This window comes from Brassica napus, chromosome C4 (genome assembly GCF_020379485.1).
Source record: "Brassica napus cultivar Da-Ae chromosome C4, Da-Ae, whole genome shotgun sequence".
Classification (NCBI taxonomy): Eukaryota; Viridiplantae; Streptophyta; class Magnoliopsida; order Brassicales; family Brassicaceae; genus Brassica; species Brassica napus.
In genome coordinates, this window is record NC_063447.1 from 57,370,662 (window position 1) to 57,388,935 (window position 18,274).

An 18,274-nucleotide genomic window follows, 5' to 3' on the forward strand; every position below is an offset into this window, starting at 1 on the left:
ACAGTTTATTAGTTTCTGTTTTACTAAAGTCCTCTAACCAACGAAGCTACTGTTCCGTTTCATGTCTGTTCTAATCAAAAGTCCTCATCTTTATGGGTATCCATGGAGAAAGCTAGAAAGAAGAATAATATTAGAGTGGTTTTATTAGAGACTATAACATTTTTCTTCACTAATTTTCATAGCTTCTACGACCGTGGCACGATTTGCTGATGAGCCATATCGAAAGTTGCATGAAGACCAAACAAAAAGTAGTACAACAACATAACTAAAGTGCAAACCCCAAACCTTACAAAAGCCTGAGCTTCCAAAGATCCCATGAGAAATATATTCGTTGCGATTGATAAGCATGGGATCCACGGGACCAACGGTACGCCCCACACTTTAGGACTTCTTTGCTGAGGAACAAAGAACACGATCCCCAAAGTTCCCATTAACCAGAAAGGAACTGTTATTGTGTATCCTATCCATGACCCCTTGAGATTCATTCCCCAATAAGCTGAAGTACACATTGAAGAAATCACAACGATCAAGATGCAGATGATAAGCTTAAGAAGATCAGCTCTTGGAGTAACGTCTCTCACGTAGTACCGCCTCACGAGTAATGCGAGAGGTATCATTGTGAAGATGAAGAGAGTGCTTATCGATAAGAGGCTCGCCAAAACATCTAAACCTGAAAACAAAGCAATGAGAGCACTTGGGATTGTTACAAGGAGGTTAGCGTTTATCGGTGTTCCGGTTTTGGGATGGACGAGAGCAAATAGAGGAGGGATCATGTGTGTCCGTGCGATATGAGTAACGTATCTCGCTTGTCCCAATGCTCCTACTAGTAGAACTGTGGTCATCCCTTTGAGAGCACCAAGAGCCACCAAGTACTTTCCCCACTTCATTCCAACGCTCTGAAACGCTACCGAGTAAGCTGCGTTTGGATCTATATCTGTGTACTTCTGCATCATGCTCAAGGCTAATGCCATTAAACAGTAAATAACCGTGATAATCGACATCGAACAGAGTAAACCGATCGGTATGTCTTTCGATGGATTCTTGGTCTCTTCAGCCATTGTTGCTATGCTATCAAACCCTGTGTATGCAAAGTACACGACCGCGGCTGCGCGGAACACTCCCTCGGGTCCATAGGGCAAGAATGGAGTCAGATTCGAGGCGTCGGCGTGGATGAAACCGGCTATTATGACGAAAAGTATTACAATGGTGTTGACAGCTGAAGCTATCCAGTTGAGTAGTGAAGTCATTCTGGTGCTTATCGACGCAATTGTAGCTGAAGCGGCTATAACCACGACAGCTATCGAGTCTAGGAGGTTAAAACCGGGGCTAAGGGTGTCGGTTTTGACCCGAAGATCGTCCGGGTTTCGGTTCAGAAGAGTGGCGAAATATGAAGTCCATGCTCTACCAACAGCTGCGGTTCCAACTACACCCTCAAGAAGAATGTTTCCGGCGGTGATGAAGGCCGCGAAATCGCCTAGCTCGATCCTTAAATAGGCGAACGAGCCGCCAGCCACGGGGACTTCCACGGAGAACTCCGTGTAGCAGAAGACAGAGAGCATAGCGGAGAAACCCGAAACAACATAGGACAGTACTATAGCTGGTCCTGCTTGTTCACGAGCTTCTTGGCCTGTCAAGACAAAGATTCCAGCTCCGATCACTGACCCGAACCCAAACCAGAGTAGATCCCACCACGTGAGGCACCGTTTCATCTCGTTCTCGCTCTGTTTCCTGAGCTCGACACGCTCGGTCTCATCGTCAGACCTACTAACCAACCGGTTCTTGAACCGTGAACATGTCTGAGACAGAGCGGCTCTGTAACTGCCAAAGCTCTGGAAAGATTCTTCGGGAAAGAAATCTCTTTTGCTCCATCTCCAGTAACCTCTCTCCTCACCCTCCATTATCTCTCTCTTGTTGACACCAAGAATTAAACAAAGGGAAAAAGAAGTAGCGGATGAAGTGGGAGAACTGGTCATATCAGTTATCAAATGGGGAGAAGTGGCTAGTCCACTACTAGTTAGTGGAGGAAGTGAAAGGAGTGGCCATATCATTTACCAAATGGTGAGGAGTGCCTAGTCCACTACTAGTTATTTATTCTTCCACCATTGAGTGTTTATTACTTTTGTTTCCTTTAAATACACTATGTATGTTACACAATTAAACACAATTCAATACAAACATTTCTTTCATTCTCTCAATCTCACAAATCCTTTCATTCTCTTAAATTCTCAAATTTCTCTTCTCTCTCAAATACTTACGGTTACTTCACTCCTTTTTTACTTTGTTCGTGCTTCATCACGGTTAAAACACTTAGAAGCTCTCATAATCCCACAAATTATCATGGTATCAGAGCAGCAACAATCTTGAAACCTTTATAAATTCCGCAAAATCAAAACTCTGTTTCTTGTTCTTAAACTCTACCTCTGACCAAGTAAATCCCCAAGATGGAGAACAACAACAACAATAACAACAACCGCATCAGCATACCTGTGACCCTGAAGGGGATTAACTACCTCTTGTGGGCCAGGATGGTGAAGATTGCCCTTGGAGGAAAGGGTTTGCGGAGTCATGTCTCAGCAGAAGCAGCTCCAAAACAAACCACCCAAGGAGAAGATGGACAAGAGATTGTGGTAGCTACTGATGAAGACAAATGGGCTCAGGAAGATCTCATGGTTCTCACAGTGCTCCTTAGCTCCCTAGAACCCGCCATCATGGAGTCTTACTCCTACTGTGAAACTACCAAGCAGCTGTGGGATACACTCTACAAAGTGTATGGAAATACCTCAAACCTTACAAGGGTCTTTGAAGTAAAAAGAGCTATCAATACCCTCAACCAAGGAGATATGGAGTTCCAGCCTCACTTTGGCAAGTTCCGGTCTCTTTGGGCAGAGATGGAACTACTCAGACCACATACTACCGACCCCGCCACTCTCTTAACCAGGCGTGAAGAGGACAGAGTGTTTAGACTACTGCTCACGCTTAATCCATCTTATGGGAGCTTAATCAAGCACATCCTGAGAGCTGACAAGTTACCTGACCTGGATGAAGTATGCACTCAAATTCAGAAGAAGAAGGCTATGTGGGCTTATTTGGAGGCAAGGGAGACTTAAACATGGCACATCAAGCTGAACGAGCCGTGTCAAACAAGGCAGCTTACAAGCTAGATGAGAAGAAAAACTTGACCTACGATCACTGCAAGAAGAAGGGCCACATGAAGGACAAATGCTGGATACTACATCCGCACCTCAAGCCCAACAAATTTAGGGACAACCGCCCTCAATACCAAGATGCAAGAGCCAACTTCTCAACTGATGGTGCTGAGCCAACAACACCAATCACCATGGGTATAAGCAACCTAGGTGTGGGAAGAGCTACTGCCTCCACATCAGGCTATGCCACGCCAAGAGCCAATCTAGATGAGACCATCAAGAAGTCTGACTTAACCGCTCTCATCAAGGCTCTCAAGGAATCTGGTATATCTAAAACTCTTGGTATCTCCCTTAATGCTTCTCACAATGCAAATGGTTCTATGAATAATTTTAAATCGGCTAAGCCCTTAGTTATAGACTCTGGTGCTTCTCATCACATGATAAGTGATTTAGAACTGATTAAGAACATAGAACCGGCTTTAGGAAATGTGATGATAGCAAATGGAGATAAAATTCCAATAAAAGGTGTAGGTGAACTTAGATTGTTTGATAAAGAATCTAAAGCTTTCTATATGCCTACATTTGCCTCAAACCTTTTCGTCTGTTAAAAAAGTAACTAATGATCTCAATTGTCAAGTTATTTCACGCCTAACAGTGTATACTTTCAGGATATTGATTCTAGTAAGTTGCTTGGCAAAGGTGTTACCAAGGGAGACTTGTACTTACTTGAGGACACAAGACCTGTATCTCAATTATCGTGTGTGTTTCATTCTGTTTCTGAATTCCCTAAAGATGAAATCTGGCATGCTAGACTAGGACATCCCCAATTCTCGTGCCTTGAAATCCTGTTGCCTAGTATTTCTTTTAAAAATGAGTGTGAAGCGTGTATATTAGGAAAACATTGCAGAACTGTGTTTCCTAAATCAAAAACCCAATATGAAAACTGCTTTGATTTGATTCACTCTGATGTGTGGACTGCTCCATGTGTATCTAGAGAACAACATAAATATTTTGTGACATTCATTGATGAAAAATCTAAATACACATGGATCACTTTGTTGCAATCTAAGGATAGGGTGCTAGAAGCATTTAAAAATTTTCAGAACTATATTACTAACCATTTCAATGTTAAGATTAAAATTCTTAGATCAGATAATGGTGGTGAATATACTAGCACAGCCTTCAAACAACATCTAGCCTCACATGGAATCATTCAACAAACCAGCTGTCCTTACACACCCCAACAAAATGGTGTGGCTGAAAGAAAGAATAGACACTTGATGGAAGTGGCAAGGAGTATGATGTTCCATACAAATGTACCCAAGCGGTTTTGGGGGGATGCAGTAGTCACAGCCACCTACCTAATCAACCGCACACCTACAAGAGTCCTCTTTGATGCCACCCCATATGAGGTACTAAACAAATCTAGACCATCAATTGATCATTTGCGTGTGTTTGGGTGTGTGTGCTTTGTTTTGATTCCAGGAGAACTAAGAAACAAACTGGAGGCAAAGAGCACAAAGGCAATGTTCATTGGATACTCTACGCACCAAAAGGGGTACAAATGCTATGTACCAGAGACAAGGAGAGTCCTAGTATCCAGAGATGTTAAGTTCATGGAATCCAAGGCCTATTATGATGAGAAGAGTTGGGAGGAACTCAAAGATCTATCTCATTCTGCCTCGGACAGAGCTAACAACCTGAAGATTCTTATGGAAAGACTCGGCATTAACCTAGAAAAGGAACCAGAGAAAGGCCGGAACACTACTCCTTATAAAGAGACCATGGTTCATAACACTGAAGACTCTCATCCTGACCATGAAGGGGGGAATGAAGATCAACCGGCGCAAGCTCAACCTGAAGAAAACCCAGTATTATCTCATGATCAAGATGAGATGGGACAACCAGACACTGAAGCTCAAGAAGGAGAACCAAGCAGCAGTAATGAACCTGAGCAGACACAAGTCCTAAGGAGAAGTACAAGGATCAGAAGACCAGCCTCAGATTGGGTTAAAAATGATTTTGTTTACTACAATGCTCAAGCTGTGGCACATCCAGAAAGTGGATTATGCTCCCTAGCTCACTATCCAGAAGAACATCAAGTCTTTATGAGTTCATTGGACCTGGAATGGATACCAAGAACATATGCAGAAGCTATGGAAGATGATGAATGGAGGAAATCGGTGGATGATGAAATGAGGGCCATGGAGAAGAACAACACCTGGTATGAGACAGAACTTCCAAAAGGGAAGAAAGCCGTGACCAGCAGACTCATACATACCATTAAGTATCTTGCAAATGGGAAGCCAGAAAGAAAGAAGACCAGACTGGTGGCAAGAGGATACACACAAGTGTATGGAGAGGACTATCTAGACACCTTTGCACCAGTGGCCAAGCTTCATACAATCCGGATTCTACTCTCATTAGCAGTGAACCTAGAATGGGACCTTTGGCAAATGGATGTGAAGAATGCTTTCCTGCAAGGAGAACTAGAAGATGAAGTGTATATGAAACCACCTCCGGGGATGGAAGAAATGGTGAAACCAGGGAATGTCCTTAGACTCAGAAAGGCAATCTATGGCTTGAAGCAATCACCAAGAGCTTGGTACCACAAGCTAAGCACTACATTGAATGGAAGGGGATTTGTGAAGTCTCAAGCGGATCACACACTCTTCACTCTCACCAGCAAGCAAGGAATTACGGTAATTCTAGTCTATGTGGATGACATCATCATCACGGGTAGTGACAAGGAGGGGATCAGTTTAACCAAGACATTTCTCAAGGCCGCATTTGACATCAAAGACCTGGGAGAACTGAAGTACTTCCTTGGCATTGAGATGTGCAGATCAAAGGAAGGATTATTCATGTCCCAAAGAAAGTATACCCTGGACATATTAAAGGAGGCAGGAGATCTTGGAGGAAGACATGCCAAGACACCACTTGAAGAAGGTTACAAGGTATTGCGAGAGGGGGAGTATGAAGACACTCCATTTGAAGATGTCAAGCAGTATAGACGGATGGTTGGGAAGCTGATCTATCTAACCATCACTCGGCCAGATGTGTGTTTCGCAGTTAATCAAGTGAGCCAGCACATGTAAACTCCCAAGGTTCATCACTGGAACATGGTGGAGAGGATTCTAAGATACTTAAGAGAAGCGCCAGGACAAGGTGTATGGATGGCTTGCAACAAGAACACTGAGGTGAGAGGATACTGTGATGCAGATTGGGCTGGAGATAGAGTAGACAGAAGGTCGACCACCGGTTATTGTACATTCATTGGAGGGAATCTTGTTACTTGGAAGAGCAAGAAACAGAAAGTAGTATCTTGTTCAAGCGCAGAAGCAGAGTACAGATCAATGAGGAAGCTAACCAGTGAGCTTATTGATATCTCATGATTTTTATAAGTTTTAGATTCATATTTTAGCTTATTATGATCATTTTAGGTTGCATTTAGGTCTTTGTGTTGTATTTGCATACTCATTTGCATATCATAGGGGTTGGAATGCTAATTTGGAAGTTTGGGGCGAAATTCAAGGGTTATACTGCAAAGTTTGGAAGTTTTGGGTCCACTGTGATGTTAACAAGAACCCAGGGACCAAGGTTGCAAATTCGTAATATTCGCTTGGGCTAAATCGCACATTGGAAACTTTGGGTTTGATTCGCGAGGGCATTTTTGCACATTCCAAAGGCTGGGTCCGTTTTGTAAAGAATCAAAAGGCCAGGGACCTGTCTTGAAAATAATGAAGAAGTCTCCATTGGAGGAGATCGAGAGTTTGGTTTCAACGCGAACGACGGTGAAGCTGATTCCAACCACGGCAAAGCTCGACGACGATGAGACTCGAGCACCTGAGAGCACGGCTTGGACGGAGGAAGCTTGGTCGCGGCTTGGAGGAGACGGTGGCGCAGTCACGGCTTGATCAAGGCGAGGAAGAAGGAGTTCGTGGTGGTTCGCGGTGAAGTGAGACGAGCCGCGACGGAGAGAGATTGGGACACAGCTCGGGAACTCAGCGGGCTCGGACGCGAGTTCAAGGGAGCGAGGTGTTGTGGTCGCTGTATCTCGAACGCAGCTTGGAACGAAGCGTTGGCTGGAGCGAGTGATTGAAGCGACGTGATGAACTCGCTTGGGAAATCCATCATCAAAGACAGCATCACAGCGACTTGCCACAGCGAGGTGCAAAGGTCGCTCGCAGAAGACAAAAACGCGATCTCAAAAATGATTGACCGGTTTATTTCGGTTTGACCCGGTTTAATTCACTAAACCAGCTCGAGTTTGGCATCTCTTATATATAGTTTTAAACCTAAAAACCTAATCTAATCTCATTTTTTCTCTCAAGAACTTGCCTCCCTTTGTAAAAAAAGCTTGAATCTTTATATCATAATCTAAGGAAGTTCTTCATATTATATCTTGTTTCTCCTTCTCATAAACATGGTGAGCCTTGAATCCATCATGGGTTTGAGGTTTCTCATGGAGATTAGAGAGTAGACACTCCTTGGATTCATGGTTAAGGTAGATTAGGGTGATTAAGTGTAGATTTAGGGTGTTTTATTGTAGATCCTTGTATGAACTTGCTTGTTGAGTATTTTTAATGCTTGTTTAGTCTTGATCACTCTAAACCTGATTTCTAAACACTTCTCATCAGACATGATTAGATGAAGTGTTTGAATCAACTCAACTAAGCTCTAGTGAGATTAGCCAAGGACACTTGATGTTAAAATTGCTAGATAGTTATTAAACTTGAACTTAAAGATTGCTTGATTGAATTAAGCCAAAGACATTTGATGTTTAATGATTTCTAAGCAAATGAACATTTACCTAGACATAGGACCTGTCTAGAATTGTGTTTAGACTTAAGAGATTACTTTGATTGAAAGTTGCCACCTTTAGATTGAACCTTGATCACCTTATATCAATTATCCTTACCATGGATCCATCCTTAGTATTTGATTGAATTCTTGCACTTATTTCTTGACTGGATTTGAGATCACCTTGTTTATATTTCTAGGATATTAATTTGTTACAAATCATCTATCTTCTTGTTTGCTTAGATTAGGAAGGTTTGTGTATTCTTGGTGTTATAAGTCTCTAGTTCTCTGTGGATTCGATCCTAAAATGCTACAATGACATACCATTCGATTGTGGTATTGTTGGCACATTAGGTTAATTGGTGTGTGCTTAAACGCGTAATCACTTATCTGGATAAAGGGGCTTTTAGGCGACTTGGGAATTGAGATCACCTCTCCCATGACCATGCACTGTGACAACCAAGCCGCAATACACATTGCATCCAACTCAGTCTTTCATGAAAGGACAAAGCACATAGAAGTAGACTGCCACAAGGTCAGACAAGCAGTGGAGCAGCAAGTGATTCTCCCATGTTATACAAGAAGTGCGGATCAGCTGGCTGACATCTTCACCAAGGCGGCCAGTAGCAAAGTTTGTGAGTCCATTCTTCCAAGACTTGGACTCATAAACCTTCCATGTCAATGATCTCCTCACCGTAGAGTATTATACTCTTTTTCCTTTGCTTGGTTTTTATCCCAAGTGGGTTTTCCAAGAAAAGGTTTTAATGAGGGAATACTTCATGGCTTTCCAAGCTTGACACTCACTACTGTCAAGCTTGAGGGGGAGTGTTGACATGAAGAATTAAACAAAGGGAAGTAGTGGAGGAAGTGGGAGAAGTGGCCATATCACTTACCAAATGGGGAGGAGTGGCTAGTCCACTACTAGTTAGTGGAGGAAGTGGGAGGAGTGGCCATATCACTTACCAAATGGGGAGGAGTGCCTAGTCCACTACTAGTTATTTATTCTTCCACCATTGAGTGCTTATTGCTTTTGTTTCCTTTAAATACACCATGTATGTTACACAATTAAACACACAATTCAATACAAACATTTCTTTCATTCTCTCAATCTCACAAATCCTCTCATTCTCTTAAATTCTCAAATTTCTCTTCTCTCTCAAATACTTACGGTTACTTCACTCATTTTTTACTTTGTTCATGTGCTTCATCACGGTTAAAACACTTAGAAGCTCTCATAATCCCACAAATTATCATGGTATCAGAGCAGCAACAATCTTGAAACCTTTCTAAATTCCGCAAAATCAAAACTCTGTTTCTAGTTCTTAAACTCTACCTCTGACCAAGTAAATCCCCAAGATGGAGAACAACAACAACAATAACAACAACCGCATCAGCATACCTGTGACCCTGAAGGGGATTAACTACCTCTTGTGGGCCAGGATGGTGAAGATTGCCCTTGGAGGAAAGGGTTTGTGGAGTCATGTCTCAGCAGAAGCAGCTCCAAAACAAACCACCCAAGGAGAAGATGGACAGGAGATTGTGGTAGCTACTGATGAAGACAAATGGGCTCATGAAGATCTCATGGTTCTCACAGTGCTCCTTAGCTCCCTAGAACCCGCCATCATGGAGTCTTACTCCTACTGTGAAACTACCAAGCAGCTGTGGGATACACTCTACAAAGTGTATGGAAATACCTCAAACCTTACAAGGGTCTTTGAAGTAAAAAGAGCTATCAATACCCTCAACCAAGGAGATATGGAGTTCCAGCCTCACTTTGGCAAGTTCCGGTCTCTTTGGGCAGAGATGGAACTACTCAGACCACATACTACCGACCCCGCCACTCTCTTAACCAGGCGTGAAGAGGATAGGGTGTTTGGACTACTGCTCACGCTTAATCCATCTTATGGGAGCTTAATCAAGCACATCCTGAGAGCTGACAAGTTACCTGACCTGGATGAAGTATGCGTTCAAATTCAGAAGGAAGAAGGCTCTGTGGGCTTATTTGGAGGCAAGGGAGACTTAAACATGGCACATGTCACATAAATTAATAATTAGGCATCTTTAGAGTCCATATTGTATTCATTGTCCTTATTAGGTGTTGGAGTGTGCCATGAAGTGATTTGAGATGTTTGGGAGCATTGTGATCCAAAAAGGGATGAAAGATGAGCATGGATGGAGGCCTTAGAGAAATCTTCTGTTGCTAAGATTTTGTGGAAACACGGAAAATTGAGTTAGCTTTCTAGTGGAAGTGGTTTCAAGTCATTTGGAGATGTAATGAAGGAGTTATGATCAATTTACTAGAGGCATATCCATCCTGGTCGAGCATCGCAGAGTGACCTTCCAGAGCGACACCATAAGGTAGCTCCCAACCCAGAGCGACCTCCCGGAGTTACACCACGAAGTCACTCGCCTTTTCATCACTTTGGAGGCAAAAAAATAGGTCTAGAGCGACCTCTCAGAGCGACCACCTGAGGTAGCTCCCAACCCAGAGCGACCTCCCGGAACTACACCACGAAATCTCTGTGCGTCATTTACTCAGTCGAAACTTATGATTTTCTAGGGACTTTTAGTTCATTTGTCTTGATTTTTTACACTTTCTAAACCTAAGTTTAAGTACCTTTTGTAAGCCAAGGAGACAGAGAATCTTTGATCTTGGAGAAAACCACCAAAAACCTCTTAAAAAAGTTCATCTATTTGATTCATTTGAGCCGTGTCAAACATGGCACAGACTAGAACAAAAAAAAATCATTTAGTCGATACGGTACAAAATTTTGAAATACCCAGAATGTTCGATACCCGAATGTCCGAGGCTAGTTAATTTAGTAATTTATTTGCAAACAGCCCCTTGAAATTTCTTAAAAGAGCAATTTATTCATGATCTCTCAAATTCGCCAATGACATCTCGTCGGTGTTCAGTCGAACTGATCAGAAGAAATCCGGCGCTAAGGTTCCCGACGACTCCGTGGAACACAGCCGCCAGCGTTTACAAGCCATCATCCTCGCCGACAGCTTCACCACGAAGTCAACACCCTGATTATCGATTACACCTTAGCGTGGCTCGAATCCGCCGGAATCGAAGAGGTATTCATCTTCTACTGCGCTCACTCGACGCAATTGATCGATTACCTCGCGAGCTCCGAGTGGCAGCACTCGCACCCGAACTCAGCGCCGGAGACGCTCTCCGCTTCATCTACGAGCAGCAGACAGAGACGTCTCAGATCCAAGGCGACTTCGTCCTCGTCAGCGGAGAGCAACATGCCGTTAGCTGATTTGATAAGAGGAAGAAGAGAGACGAGAAAGCCATCATGACGATGGTTATCAAGAAGTCTAGGAACTGATCAGCTCTTCGTAGCTGTTGATCCGTTAACGAAACAGCTTCTTCACTACGACGATCATCATACAGGAGATTGCGTCTGCTTAGATAAGACGTTGTCTGTTTTAGTGTGCAGTGATATGCAGAGGATTGTTACATTTCTCCCGAGGTGCTTAGTCTCTTTGAGGATAACTTTGATTACCAGCATTTGCGGCTGCATTTTGTTAAAGGCGTGCTTGTTGATGATATCATGGGGTATAAGATCTTCACTCATGAGATTGGTTCGAGTTACGCTGCTAGGGTTGATAATTTTAGGAGCTATGATACAGTCTGTTAGCCAGGATATAATCCAGAGGTGGACTTACCCTTATGTGCCAGATATAAGTTTCAGCGGGAATCGAGCTTTAAAGGTCGGGAGACAAGGGGTATACAAGGCTTGTGATGTGGTTCAGTCACGTTCTGCTGATGGTGGATCGTCTACTGTGATTGGATACGGGACAAAGATTGGGAGTGGGGGTAGAAGGGTGATCATCTGATGTTGTATTGGATCTAATGTGGTGATAGAAGGGTGTTATATATGGAATGATGTTACTATTGAAGATGGGTGTGAGATAGGGAATGCTATTGTTTGTGATGGGGTGAAGATCAGAGCAGGGGCTGTTGTGCAGCCTGGTGCTGTTCTGTCGTTTAACGTTGTGGTTGGGAGAGGCTTTGTTGTGCCTGCGTATTCAAAGGTTTCGTTACTTCAACAGCCGGCTACGGAAGACAGCGACGAAGAGCTGGAATATGCTGACAGTAGCAGCGGGACTGCGAATCATTTGGAAACTGAGTCCAAATCATCGTGGCTTGGTCCTGATGAAGCAGGTTACATATGGGAGGTATGTGAAGGGGATCATGATGAGGAGTGGAAGCATTCCGTTGCACCAATCCCTAAGGATAAACTTGATGAGATCACTCAGGCCATGGATGATGATGATGACTTAGAGGATGAAAGTGTTGTCCCGACTTCTGGAGAGTTGAAATCTGATGCTGATAGTATTAACACTGATGTGAATGATCCCGGTGATGAGTATGGTTACTTTGAGAGAGAAGTTGAAGGTACTTTCTTAAGAGCCGTTGAGGAGGGTATCAAAGTGGAACTTGGGATTTTGGAGATTAACTCACTCCGTTTGTCATACAACATGGAATCTGCGGATTGCGCTGGAGCGATATTCTACTCTATGATGAAACTGGCAGTTGATTCTCCACATAGCTCTGCTAGTGAGCTGTATAAAAACGCGGCGAGTATTATTGCGAAATGGAAAGGGCTTCTTGGGTTTTATGTGAAGCAAACTGATGAACAGATAGAAGTGATAATGAAATTTGAAGAGATGTGTCAGGAAACTGCGAGGGAGTTAGGGCCTTTGTTTGCTCAGATTCTGCATGTTCTGTATGAGAAAGATGTGGTGCAAGAAGATGCGATCTTGAGATGGGCGGAAGAGAAAGCAGACGCTGATGAAGCTGACAAAGTTTATTTGCAGCAATGTGAGTCTTTCATACAATGGCTCAAGGAAGCATCTGAGGAGGAAGATGAAGATGATGATGATGATGAAGAAGACTGGCTGAACTGGTAATAATAGTTCCATTTGACAGCTTCATATTTTGATTGACCATTTACGTTTGAGAGATACTCTGCTTTTATCAACAATCATGTTACTTTTATTGAGATGTTGTCTCATCCATTGCAGATGTGTTAGCTGCAAAGACAGAACAAGAAGAGAGATTAAGTTTTGACAAACCCCCAACTGTTATCAAATATTACCAATAAAGCCCATATACTCTCTTTTATTACAAAAGCAAAGCATCACAAGTAATTGTTTCTTCTATCATCCTCTGCTTTCGCATAGCTCACTCTAGATTTGATCGGAGCGTTTTAAAGATCCTTACTTTCTGAGAAATCTGCAGCCTCCTGATGGATAAGAATCTAGCCGGAGACTCAACTCCGAGACCTAAATGGCGGAAAGTAGCATACGGAGGGATGCAGATCGGATACAACGACAACTACACGGACGAAACGTTCCTCGGAGAAATGGTGATGAACGCCAACGTCGTGAGACGTGATTTGCTCAAGGTGATGAAAGACTCTGTTTCAATCTCTCAATACCTCTGCATCGTTGCACTCGTCGTCCTTGTTTGGGTACACACTCTTGAATCATCTCTTGACGAGAACTCGCTCTTACTTCTTGATCTCTCACTCTTAGCATTAGGGTTCTTGGTTCTCCTCCTAACCGAAGAAAAAATGCTCCTCTTGCGTTACATCGCCAACGTCTCTTTCTTCACCACGGGACTCTATGTGTTAGCTCCGGTTTACCAGACGCTCACGAGATCTATCAGCTCTGATTCTATATGGGCGGTGACCGTCTCTCTCCTCTTGCTCCATCTCTTCTTGCATGATTACTCTGGTTCCACCATTAGAGCACCAGGAGCGTTGAAGAGTCCGAGTTTAACGAGCTGTATATCAGTCAATGCTTCGGTTGTAGCGTCAGTCTTTGTTGCTTCACGTCTTCCTTCGAGGCGCCATGTGTTTGCTGTGATGCTCTTCTCGCTCCAAGTCTTCCTCTTTGCTCCTCCAGTCACTTACTGCATCAAGAAATTCTCGTTTGGGTTGCATCTTTTGTTCTCGTTTGGTCTGATTGGTTTGACGCTGTACTCTGTTTATGCGCTGCACATACTCTTCTTTGTTCTGTTTCTTGTTATTGTGGTTGTTGTTAATGTTGTGTGTCCTTATTGGCTGATAAGGATGCAAGAGTATAAGTTTGAGATCAGTGGTCCTTGGGATGAAGCTAAGCTTTGTTTCGACATTACAGATTGATATTCTTTGTAGTTGGTCTGAGTGATCTTTTTTATTAAAGGAGTTTTTATTCTGGTTTGATTCAATACTGATAGATTTATCAATTATCATGTTGAGTTGTTGTATACGCTTTGCATTTGCTTACAAAAGAAAACAGATTTAATATTATATTTAACATATAACTACATCATTCAAAAGTGTCAGGATGGCCGAGTGGTCTAAGGCGCCAGACTCAAGTTCTGGTCTTCGAAAGAGGGCGTGGGTTCAAATCCCACTTCTGACAATTTTTTCTTTCCAAAATTGTCATGTTGGTCAAACGGCGTCGTTTTCGTATAAAGTAAAATAATAATCCTTTATTTGGGGCTGATTGAGAAATCATTACTTTTACGTGGGTCATTTTGACAAATCCATCAAATTCACAAAACCTTTACAATCAGATTTCGAAAAAACCCTAAATCATCAAATTCACCGGAGAAGATGAAGAAGGGAAGCTTCTCGATCGTCCGTCAGGTCTTCCAGCGCCGTTTCTCCACACTCCGGTCGTCGCGACCCTCCGCGCTGTCCAGTTCCGCCCGATCGCTTATCGCGTCCCCAAGCTCGACACCGTCGCAGATCCCTAGAAACTCGTTGTTACCTGCCTCCACCTTCGTCTCGTCGTCCATCGCGTCTAACTTCTCCACCACTTGTTTTCCCAGCACGAGAAGCCTCTGTTCATCAGCTGGAGGTATTCGCTCAACTCGTTCTCCTGGTTCATGTCTATGTTTTACTTGACATTCGCATCGATTTTAATGATTAGGCGTTGTTTCTAGATCGAGTAAATTATCTAGCGGCCGCTTACGTACTTTGAAAAAATTTCGATTTATAGGTGGAAATGGTGTTGTTATAGTGAAGTCAGAGGAAGAGTTCATCAATGCTATGAGCAAAGCTGAAGGTAAGATTGCTTACGTTTCATATCATGTGCAACTTTGCTGCTCATGTTGTCCTCTTAAATGTTATCTCAGGTGGATCTTCCCCGTCGATCTTCTACTTCACTGCCGTCTGGTGTGGACCATGTATGTTGTTGTTGTTTTCTTGGTTATGTAGTATTAGATGTTTTCATTGCGAGTGGGTTTATCAGTTGGTGTTTCATGGTTGACGTCAGGCAGGTTTATTGCTCCTGTGATAGAGGAGCTTAGTAAACAGTATCCTGATGTAACAACCTATAAGATCGACATTGATGAGGTATGTATGTCTATTTTTAATTGGGTTTCAGTGAAATTATTCATAAAACATGAGTGTGTGACAATGTGTTCGTCATTGTTATATATACACCCACCCACTCTGTTTGCGATTGGAGTTAGCGAGTAAATGATTTGAGCTTCATTTGCACAATCTTCTCTTTGTAGGGTGGACTTTCAAACACTCTGAGCAACCTGAGTATCACGGCTGTGGTGAGCTTCATTTAACCTTTCTTTCCAAAAATAAACCTACCATTTAGCAGGAAACACGTATATATATTATACAAGCAATTTTGATTTGTCTTCTGAACATTTTATGGTGCAGCCAACACTGCAGTTCTTTAAAGAAGGCTCGAAAAAGGGTGAGATTGTGGGGGCAGATGTTGCGAAGCTGAAGAATCTCATGGAACAGCTCTACAAGTGAATTAATATACCAATGTTGAAATAGCTGCGACTTGGAACGTGCAATGTGCAAGAGTGTAGTTTAAGACTATCCCTGTCCTGTCCAATAAAATCAGGGGCAAGTATTTGTTTCCCAGTGACTCGCTTGTTGGGGGATATTGTTTTGTTGAGAGCCCCGTGTCTTCTCCAAACATGAGTAGATTGAAATCATATGATTTAACAAGGGAATTGAAATGAGAATCTCTTCTGAAAAATTATACTATTTTTTTTCCAGTTATGTAATTAATATGAAATACTAAGAGGATTTATGAAAGTTAAATTCTAAATGAGCTGGAACTGCTGAGTCAAAGAGAGGGTTAGACCAACAACAAATGGGTCGTAATACAATTAAACAAACAAAACACAAAGAAATGCAAAGTTTGAAGTGGTCCTTTTGAACGCATCAGGGATTCTCAGGTACTAAAATTAGCAACTCTGCTTTTGCGTGTCTGAGAACTCAAATTTTAGCAGCTCTTACTTATTTTTCTATCAACAAAAAAAATCACTTTGACTTGACAGTACATGAACGCTTTTCTTACACTTTTAGGGAGCCCTTTTCGAAGTTAATGGTGAAGGCGAAACACTTTGAAAAGTAGAGAGAGAGATAGAGGAGGGAGTAGAAACTGAAGAGTGCTTTTCACTGGGATAAAGAAGAATAAGTTGTAGAAGAGGAGAGACAGAGAGATGGATATGAACAGTTGGTTTGATAGAGTTAAAGAAGACCGAAAGAATTTGAGCTTCTCCAAGACATTTGCTTGTGCAGATTTGTCCTCTGAATGCATGGTAACTCTTTCTAACTTCTAAATCTCACCATGTTTTTAAACTTTGTGATTGTCTTGATAGCTGGTTGGAATCTTTGTCTTTCTTTCTTTAATGTTTAATGGGTTTCAAGTTAAGGGTTTAATCTTCTGGTTTATCTTTGAAAGATAAAATCTGTTGGATCTCTTAAATACTTACGTTCTTTGTGTTTCACATGTTGGTCTCAACAGTTGAATCTTTAGGTTTCAAAGTGTTTAAAAAGTTAATTGGTGTTTTTTCTCAAAAAAAAAGAAGAAAGTTAATTGGTGTTTAATAGATCTGTTATTCATAAGAGGCAATTTGATAATTTTGAGGTGACATGTTGAAACTTTGTCCTTCAGATTTTTGATGTAATTTTGTTTCACATTCTATCAGAGAACGTTTCCTTTCGACTTGATGAAAAGTCTCCCAAAAGAAGACTTGGCCAACAAGATGGTGATAATAGCAAAGTGTGGAAGCTCTTGGGAAGTAGACATCTCCAAGAACCCAAGATTCTACTACATGGAGAAGTCTGGGTGGAACCAGTTTGTGAGAGACAACGCCTTGGGCAAAAACGAGTTTGTCACCTTTACTCACAAAGGATCGATGTGCTTCGACGTGAACATCTACGGGAAAGATGAGAAGGAGATTGTCAGACCACCAATAATGGCTTCTTCTAGTAAGGCTTTTCTTTACTTCCCCATTTAATCGCTAGTTGATATTTTCTATGTTTTGTCATTACTCACACGATATCGACATATATACCCTTCATCATTCAACTACTTTAACTAAAAAATTTAGAAGAACATAAATAGAATTTGATATAAATAGTCAAATCAATAATATTTATTTTTCACAAATATTATCATATACCAAATATGAGAAGGAGGAGATAAAATAACAAAAGTATAATGATAAAATGATTGTACATTCTTTAGAACAAATTGAATACCTTGATAGATGCCATTGGAAATCTGTGGACAGCATTGCCAGTGGATATCCCGAATGAGCAAACGATGTTCTGGTGGTGATATGTGAATATCTCTCACTGTTCTTTTTTTTCAGACAATCCCAAATCTTTTTAAGAAGCATATCCCGAATGAGCAAACGATGTTCACCATACACTCGAAAGGTAGCGGTTGTGGTTCGTGGGAGGTGTGGTGCTTGGTGAGGGAGGCTCAAGCAACCTTCTCAAGAGGATGGAGTAAATTTGCAAGAGAGTACCCTATAGAGATTGGTGACAAGTGCACCTTACAGCTCATCAAACCCAACGAGTGTGTCCTCACTATCTCCAACAAGGCCAAAGAGGAGGAGATCACTGTCATTGATTGATTGATGAAATCATTATGTTTAAGTGTCTTTGACTTCTTATTATCTATGGAGAGACAATAAACTTTAGCTAATCTGTGTTTCTTTCTTTCTTGCTTGTGTTTGTTTCCTCCACACTTTTCTCTATCTATCTGCTCATGAAACTTTTCTATATATATTTTGCAAGTCGATGTTTCCCCCCAGACTCTTTTTATCTTAAAAATGATGAATCTATATTGGCTAGAGACGGTATCAATTGCATCAAGTCGAACGCGTTCAAAACAATATTACATCATTTTCCCACTCTTGTGTTTTGTTTGGTGAGGTTTCTTGCCTACAACCAGAAACAAACTACATGCATCTTCAGAGTCTCTTGAATGTTTTAATAAGAGCAAAACTGTATCCATCAATCATCAATGTCGGAAATGTCTAACGTTGT

At 42.0% G+C, this 18,274-nt stretch overlaps 5 protein-coding genes, 1 non-coding gene and 1 pseudogene across 7 annotated transcripts; 6 read left to right on the forward strand and 1 right to left on the reverse strand.

Annotated features, from left to right (window-relative positions):
* Positions 1-108: 108 nt before the first annotated feature.
* LOC106447296 (cationic amino acid transporter 5) lies at positions 109-1,941 on the reverse strand. Its single transcript, XM_013889192.3, has one exon. It carries the CDS (start codon positions 1,896-1,898, stop codon positions 186-188), a length of 1,713 nt encoding a protein of 570 aa, XP_013744646.1. The 5' UTR covers positions 1,899-1,941; the 3' UTR covers positions 109-185.
* Positions 1,942-3,081: 1,140 nt separating this feature from the next.
* LOC106448871 lies at positions 3,082-3,966 on the forward strand. The gene is made up of 2 exons (XM_022701414.2): positions 3,082-3,470; positions 3,815-3,966. The coding sequence occupies exons 1-2, from the start codon at positions 3,110-3,112 to the stop codon at positions 3,820-3,822; spliced, it is 369 nt and encodes a 122-aa protein (XP_022557135.2). The 5' UTR covers positions 3,082-3,109; the 3' UTR covers positions 3,823-3,966.
* Positions 3,967-10,830: 6,864 nt separating this feature from the next.
* LOC106448873 lies at positions 10,831-13,111 on the forward strand (annotated as a pseudogene).
* LOC106447298 (phosphatidylinositol N-acetylglucosaminyltransferase subunit C) lies at positions 12,753-14,173 on the forward strand. The gene is made up of 3 exons (XM_013889193.3): positions 12,753-12,871; positions 12,990-13,111; positions 13,207-14,173. Exon 3 carries the CDS (start codon positions 13,214-13,216, stop codon positions 14,111-14,113), a length of 900 nt encoding a protein of 299 aa, XP_013744647.1. The 5' UTR covers positions 12,753-12,871; positions 12,990-13,111; positions 13,207-13,213; the 3' UTR covers positions 14,114-14,173.
* Positions 14,174-14,291: 118 nt separating this feature from the next.
* Positions 14,292-14,375, forward strand: TRNAL-CAA. Its single transcript has one exon. It is a non-coding gene; the product is annotated as a tRNA-Leu (tRNA).
* Positions 14,376-14,477: 102 nt separating this feature from the next.
* On the forward strand, positions 14,478-15,965 carry LOC106447299 (thioredoxin O1, mitochondrial). The gene is made up of 6 exons (XM_013889194.3): positions 14,478-14,816; positions 14,958-15,023; positions 15,094-15,144; positions 15,234-15,313; positions 15,478-15,522; positions 15,635-15,965. Exons 1-6 carry the CDS (start codon positions 14,570-14,572, stop codon positions 15,731-15,733), a joined length of 588 nt encoding a protein of 195 aa, XP_013744648.1. The 5' UTR covers positions 14,478-14,569; the 3' UTR covers positions 15,734-15,965.
* A 221-nt stretch (positions 15,966-16,186) lies between these two features.
* Positions 16,187-18,036, forward strand: LOC125585620 (B3 domain-containing protein At2g35310-like). Of its 2 annotated transcripts, XM_048755016.1 has the most exons (3): positions 16,187-16,533; positions 16,924-17,206; positions 17,593-18,036. In XM_048755016.1, the coding sequence occupies exons 1-3, from the start codon at positions 16,435-16,437 to the stop codon at positions 17,610-17,612; spliced, it is 402 nt and encodes a 133-aa protein (XP_048610973.1). In that variant the 5' UTR covers positions 16,187-16,434; the 3' UTR covers positions 17,613-18,036. The 2 variants fall into 2 exon arrangements, with proteins under 2 accessions (XP_048610973.1, XP_048610972.1); XM_048755015.1 differs by having other exon boundaries at positions 16,924-18,036.
* The last annotated feature ends 238 nt before the right edge of the window (positions 18,037-18,274 follow it).

What these genes read in the sequence shown, in the direction of transcription:
- LOC106447296 (XM_013889192.3), bottom strand. Translation starts at nt 1,898, where the DNA reads ATGGAGGGTGAGGAGAGAGGTTACTGGAGATGGAGCAAAAGAGATTTC.
- LOC125585620 (XM_048755015.1), top strand. Translation starts at nt 16,435, where the DNA reads ATGGATATGAACAGTTGGTTTGATAGAGTTAAAGAAGACCGAAAGAAT. An exon ending in ATTTGTCCTCTGAATGCATG is followed by an intron (nt 16,534 to 16,923) that starts GTAACTCTTTCT and finishes ACATTCTATCAG; the next exon opens with AGAACGTTTCCTTTCGACTT.
- LOC106447299 (XM_013889194.3), top strand. Translation starts at nt 14,570, where the DNA reads ATGAAGAAGGGAAGCTTCTCGATCGTCCGTCAGGTCTTCCAGCGCCGT. An exon ending in CCTCTGTTCATCAGCTGGAG is followed by an intron (nt 14,817 to 14,957) that starts GTATTCGCTCAA and finishes TTCGATTTATAG; the next exon opens with GTGGAAATGGTGTTGTTATA. An exon ending in ATAAGATCGACATTGATGAG is followed by an intron (nt 15,314 to 15,477) that starts GTATGTATGTCT and finishes TTCTCTTTGTAG; the next exon opens with GGTGGACTTTCAAACACTCT.
- LOC106448871 (XM_022701414.2), top strand. Translation starts at nt 3,110, where the DNA reads ATGGCACATCAAGCTGAACGAGCCGTGTCAAACAAGGCAGCTTACAAG.
- LOC106447298 (XM_013889193.3), top strand. Translation starts at nt 13,214, where the DNA reads ATGGATAAGAATCTAGCCGGAGACTCAACTCCGAGACCTAAATGGCGG.